Genomic DNA, 6,000 nt, shown 5'->3' on the forward strand with positions numbered 1-6,000 from the left:
TCTCGACTAATTTTCTAAAGATATATATTTAAAACTTTTCATATGGATAAATAACCCCAAAGAACATGTGTATCAATGTCTCATTTAAAATACTAAATTCAAACCAGATAGTAAAGCAAAAATATGATAATGTTTTGCTCCAGGCATGGTAGCACACACCTGTAATCCCAGCAGTTTGGGAGGCTGACGCAGGTGGACTATAAATTCAAAGCCAGCCTCAGCAACTCAAGAGAGGCTCTGAGCAACTCAGTAAGACCCTACCTCTAAATAAAATGTCGTTCAGTGGTTAAGTGCCCCTGAGTTCAATCCCTGGTTCCTTATAATAAAACTATATATATATATATATATATATATATATATATACACACACACACACACACACACACACACACATATACATATATATATATATAAAATAATGTTTTGCATTTCAAAATCCTATTAATAGCAATTCCAGATTTTTCAAAACCATTTTCATCCTCCCAACTTACCCATGTAATGATAGAATAAATTGTGGATATTTATAACCAAGTGCTCCAATTTGGCAATACCCATGAAGTAACAAACAAATGAAATGAGACTTCTATACTGGTTAAAAAGGGAAATGAGGAAAATTTCATATTTCATAATAAAAATACCTGAGATAACTTGTTTATTAATTTTTTGCTGACTAGAAAAAGTCACCTAACTAAAACCTTCAGTTTGCTACAATGTGACATTTACTAAAGAATACTGAGTGTCTTTATGTAAATACCTCATATATAGACTAGGATTACTATGTAAAATTAAGTTTATAAAGTATTTAACTCAAGCATATTGCCTATTTTTTCCTTTAAATAATGATTAGCTATGAAATTCATTCCTTTAATATTTTTACTGAGTTAATCCAGGTTTATATAAAATCATTAAGCCATTTTAATTACTATAAGTACAACATTAATATAACCTCAGAAATATTGTAAACTAGTATTCAATTCTTTGAGAAAGGCACTAAATACAGAGTTACTTCACTGTAATATCAGTTAATAACCCTTGAAAGTTTACACATGATCTTTTGAAGGGTTAACAATTGCTTTTACACATTAAAGGCAATGGTGTGGATTTCTGGTATCAAAACTATTTTTGCTGTCCAATTTTAATAAAAGAGAAACATTTCAGCTTGATTATCAATAGCACTAAACTTCATGGCAACTGACTTATCAGCAACAAAACACCTGCTATGCAGGAAATTTTGAATACCTTTTTTTTTTCTTCAAAGCCTGGATTAAGTAAAGGAATTTTTAATTTAGCAGATAGTTTTAGTTAAGAAAAACTACAAAGAGTAAGGAAGAGGGCTGGGGCTATAGCACAGTAGCAGAGTGCTTGCCTAGCATGTGTGACGCACTGGGTTCAATCCTCAGCATCACATAAAAATAAGAAAAAATAAAATAAGGACATTCTGCCCATCTACAACTTCAAAAAAAATTTTTTTTAAAAAGAATAAGGAAGAATGTGCTGATTTTAAACAAGTTTGAACTTAGTTTCAGTCTTTCAAAATTTCCTCTAACAGAACACCACAACAAAAAAAGTTTGCCTTTATATGCGTAGGGTGAAGACAATCAATAGGTTGTCTGGTTAGAAACCTAAAACTTAAAAGGTTCCCCTTACCTCACACTGACAATTTTTTTTTTTTAATTTACAAAAAATCTGGGCTGGGGTTGTAGCTCAGTAGTAGAGCTCGTCTAGCATATGTGAGGCACTGGGTTCGATCCTCAGCATCACATAAAAATAAATAAATTAAAAATAAAGTCATTGTGTCCATCTACAACTAAAGAAAAATATTTCTTAAAAAATGTAATGCCACTTTAAATGTGGAGGAGTGAAATTGATGCTGTAAATTCTCAATTTTAAGGAATTATTTCATAAATGACCCTGAACTATGTAAATTTTTAAGTTTTTTTTAAACAGACTACTATCAAATTCCCAGAAGCTGGTTATTTAGTTAGTTCCTAGATTTTCCTAGCTCATTTAGATTCCTCTAAAGCTTTTCAAGCTCCAATTTTGAGGTTCCAGCCCCAATTTCAGAATAGGAAATAAAATGAAATGCAGTCTATTTTACTATTTGTTCTCAACAGTGAAAATAGGCAAAGACTAAAACAAATTACATTTTCGTTTCTCTCTAGATTTCAGATATTCATGTTTATTCACATTCCTAATAGGGACAAACAGGGGACATAAAAATATTACAAAAATATTCAGAAAATAACTACAAACTGGGCTGGAGTGTAGAGTGGTAGAGTGCTTGCATAGCATGCATTAGGCCCTGCGTTCAATTTTCAGCATAGAAAAATGTTTTTTTAATAGCCACAAACAAGGCTATGTTCAAAACTCAATTAATAGAAAACAAAATATAACTTTAAAATGTTAAAATACAATTTGAAACTATGTTAGCAAACTTAAAAAACATTAATGCATCAAAAATATGCAAAACATTAAAAAGAACAATGTTTTAAACAATCATATATTTAGAAAAGTGTTTCCAGGCCAGGTATGGTGGCTCACATTTGTAATCCAGCAACTCAGGGGGCTAAGACAGGAGGATCACAAGTTCAAAGCCAGCCTCAGCAACTAGCAAGGCCCTAAGCAACTTAGCAAGATCCTGTCTCAAAAAAAAAAAAAAAAATTTAAAAAAAAATTAAAAAGGGCTAGAGATATGTCTCAGTGCATTCAATCCCTAATACAAAAAAAAAAAAAAAAAAAAAAAAAAAACTGTTTTTAGAGTTGGGGATTCAGCTCAATGATAGCATGCATGAGGTCCTGGTTAATCCCCATCACAGCAAAAAAAGGTGGGGTGGGCTGGGGGAATTTTCCCTGTCTTTTCCTACACAATAAACCACCAAGATTTCAGTGAGAAGGGATGTGCTTCTCCTACAAAGGCCAGGAAACAGCCTTGATAGGTGTCTCTGTGTGTGTCTGTCTGTCTGTCTGTCTGTCTCACCCCCCCCCCATATAATAGTAATATGCCTAGAATGTCGGGATCTCCAAGGTCAGAACCTCTAAAGGTAAGGACCCTGGTTGATGAATTTGCCTTTAACTTAAAAAATAAACAAATGCATAGGGGGATTTTTAAAAAAAAGGTATTCCTAAATTGCCACTATAAAACGGCATGTCTAAAATTGACAGGTTAGTCCTAAAATTCATATAGAAATGCAAGGGACTTAGAATAGACAAAATAATCTTCAAAAAAAACAAAGAAAAAAAAACCCAGAATAAAACTTTCATTTCCTAATCCCAAACTTATTATACTAAGTTATAGTAGTCAAAACACTGTGGTAGTGGCTGGCATAAGGATAAACAACGAAATAAAATTAAAAATACAAAAGTAAACATATACATCTATACTAAAGTGATGTTTCACAAGAGTACCATTTAATAGAGAAAAAAAGAGAGACTTTTCAACAAATGGTGCTGGAACTGGGTATCTACATGCAAAAACTTAAGTTGTACCCATTCCTTGCACCACACACAAAATTTAACTTCCAATGAATCACATACCTAAAATGATCTAAAACTATAAAATGCTTACAAAGAAAACGCAGGAGTAAATTTTGAATTAAGCAACGGCTTCTTAGATACAACAACAAAAGCACAGGTGATAGAAAAGTAAATAAATCAGAACTTACCAAGATTTCATCAAAATTAAAATTATGTGCTGCAAAGGCTGTTTATCAAGATAGTCCACAGAATGGGAAAAAATACTTTCAAAACATATATCTGGGGCTGGGGTTTTGGCTCAGTGGCAGAGCGCTTGCCTCACAGGTGTGGGGCGCTGGGTTCGATCCTCAACACCACATAAAATGATTAAATAAAAGTATTGTGTCCATCTACAACTAAAAAAAAAATTTAAAAATATATCTGATTAAAAAAATGTGTATCCAGAATATAAAAAGAACTTATACAACCAAATAACAAAGAGACAACTTGATTAGGATGTAAACAGGCAATTCTCTAAAGAACATACAAAAATGGAAATAAGCACATGAAAAGATGCTAAATGTCATTAGCCATAGAGAAATGCAAACCAAAACCACAATGAGATGCTACTTCACCTCTCCCCATTATAACTAAAAAGATAACAAGTGTGGATAACCATGTGAAAAACTGGAACCCTGAGACATTGCTGGTGGGATTGTAAAATGCTGCAGTCAGTTTGGAAAAGTTTGGCAGTCCCTTAAAATGTTAAATATAGAGTTACCATATGACCCAGCCATTCCATTCCCAAAAGAAATGAAAACATATGTTCACACAAAAACTTGCACAAAAAATGTTCATGGCAGCATTATTCATAATCACCAAAGTGAAAACCAAATGTCCATCTCCCTGGATAAGTAAAATGTAAAATTATCTGGCCATAAAAAATAATTAAGCACTAATACAATTTATGGAGGAACCTTCAAAACATTATGCTAAGTGAAAGAAGTCAGTCACAATAGTCCCATTTATATGATAGGTGAAGAACAGACAAACCTAGAGAGGCAAAGAGTAGATCATTTGCCTAGAGCAGGACATGGGGAAAATGACAAGTAAATGCTAATGGGTAAAGTGTTTCTTCTGATAAAATTCTTCTAAAATCAATTATAGTGATGGTCTGCACAACTCTATGAAAATATGAAAAAGCATTGAACTGTACACTTTAAATAGGTGCACTGTTTGGAATGTGAATTGTATCTAAATAAAGTAGTTTTAAAAGTAATGTTTAGTATGTATGCAGTGTGTGGAAAACAAGGAGCATTCAAGACAAGTAACTATAATTGATTTGATTACTAAGCAAATCTATGCTTGAGACCCTTAGAATTAAGAATTTAACATACCCTCCTTGCAAACTGAGATATTACTCCTTGAAACATTTCTATCTTGGCCAAAACAGAATTAAAGTACTTGCAACTGTCAGGTCATTAAAATAAGATTCACTCAAAATATCTGAGTAAACATGTTTCTTTCCTGTACATGGCTGAACTGTGTACTTACTGCCCATTACAGCAAACAATAACTGCAGAAAAACACAGCACGGAGAGACAGAGAAGTCATTCTCAAAGAAGAAACTAATACTAAGTTGAGATCTATGGAAAGAATGAGGAGAGAGGAAAAGAGGGCTAAGGGAAATCTCCATGCATTTAAGCCCATAGAGTTCATTTACATTAAATTCAACTTTAGTGAGCTTTGTGAACAGGCCTAGAGGCAAAGTCCCGGGCGCATACCCACAATCCAAGCAGAACTGCGAGGCCAAGAGGAAGTGTGGATCCAGCCCAGCCCCGCATTGGCTTGCGTGTGGATACGGTGGGGGGCTGACGCGCTCAGACGCGGGCCTGCGGAGCGGGAAGGCAACGAGCCCCGGCGCTCCCCGGCGCGCGCGCAAGGCTCCGTGCCGGGCCCGTCCTCCGCGTCCGAGCACCGCGCACGCCTCGCGCGGTCGCGCGCCAGAGCCTCCGATGGGGCCGTCTCCCGCCCCATCCGGCGCTTTGTCCCGGCCCCGCCGGCGGTCGGCCCCTCTGTGTCCCAGCCGCGGCTCCCGGGCCCCACTGACAGTCCCCACGGTCAGGAAGGCTGCGAGCCTGGCGGTCCCCACCGGCCAGCGACCCGTCGCCCGCCGGACCTCAGCCAGGCGGGACCCGGGAGGCAGCGGTCCGAAGACGCTCGCCCTACTGGAGAAGCCGCCGCCGCCACCGCCCGAAGCGCACGCAGGCCGAGGTCGGGCGCCGAAAGCCTCGGACTCCGAAACCCACACTTGTTTCCAGCATCCCGCGCTTACCCAAAAATTCTCGACGAAATGCGCCATGACCATCGTGCCGCCGCCGCGCCGGGTTCCGTGTCCGCACCCGCCCGCCGCTGTGTAAACACGGACCCGGCCCCCACGGCGCCCCCGCCTTTCGCCGTGGCCGCCGCCTTCTTCCCAAAGACCGGCCCGCACCCTCCAGGGCGCATGCGCCACCTAGCGGCCGCCGCGACGGAGCGAACTCCTAG

The 6,000-nt window shown here is 38.1% G+C and overlaps 1 protein-coding gene across 4 annotated transcripts in view; it reads right to left on the reverse strand.

Moving 5' to 3' along the window:
* Fcho2 (FCH and mu domain containing endocytic adaptor 2) overlaps positions 1 to 5,951 on the reverse strand; it is a 124,839-nt gene extending 118,888 nt beyond the window's left edge. Inside the window, exon 1 of one of the 4 annotated variants that reach the window (XM_048800145.1) lies at positions 5,789 to 5,951. In XM_048800145.1, the coding sequence (XP_048656102.1) occupies positions 5,789 to 5,821 (33 nt within the window). In that variant the 5' untranslated portion in view covers positions 5,822 to 5,951. Of the gene's footprint in view, positions 1 to 5,237; positions 5,360 to 5,788 lie in introns of those variants that run through there. The other 3 variants (XM_015497807.2, XM_048800144.1, XM_048800146.1) reach the window with 3 other exon arrangements.
* Between the last annotated feature and the right edge of the window lie 49 nt (positions 5,952 to 6,000).

Source organism: Marmota marmota, unplaced genomic scaffold (assembly GCF_001458135.2).
Source record: "Marmota marmota marmota unplaced genomic scaffold, marMar, whole genome shotgun sequence".
Classification (NCBI taxonomy): domain Eukaryota; kingdom Metazoa; phylum Chordata; class Mammalia; order Rodentia; family Sciuridae; genus Marmota; species Marmota marmota.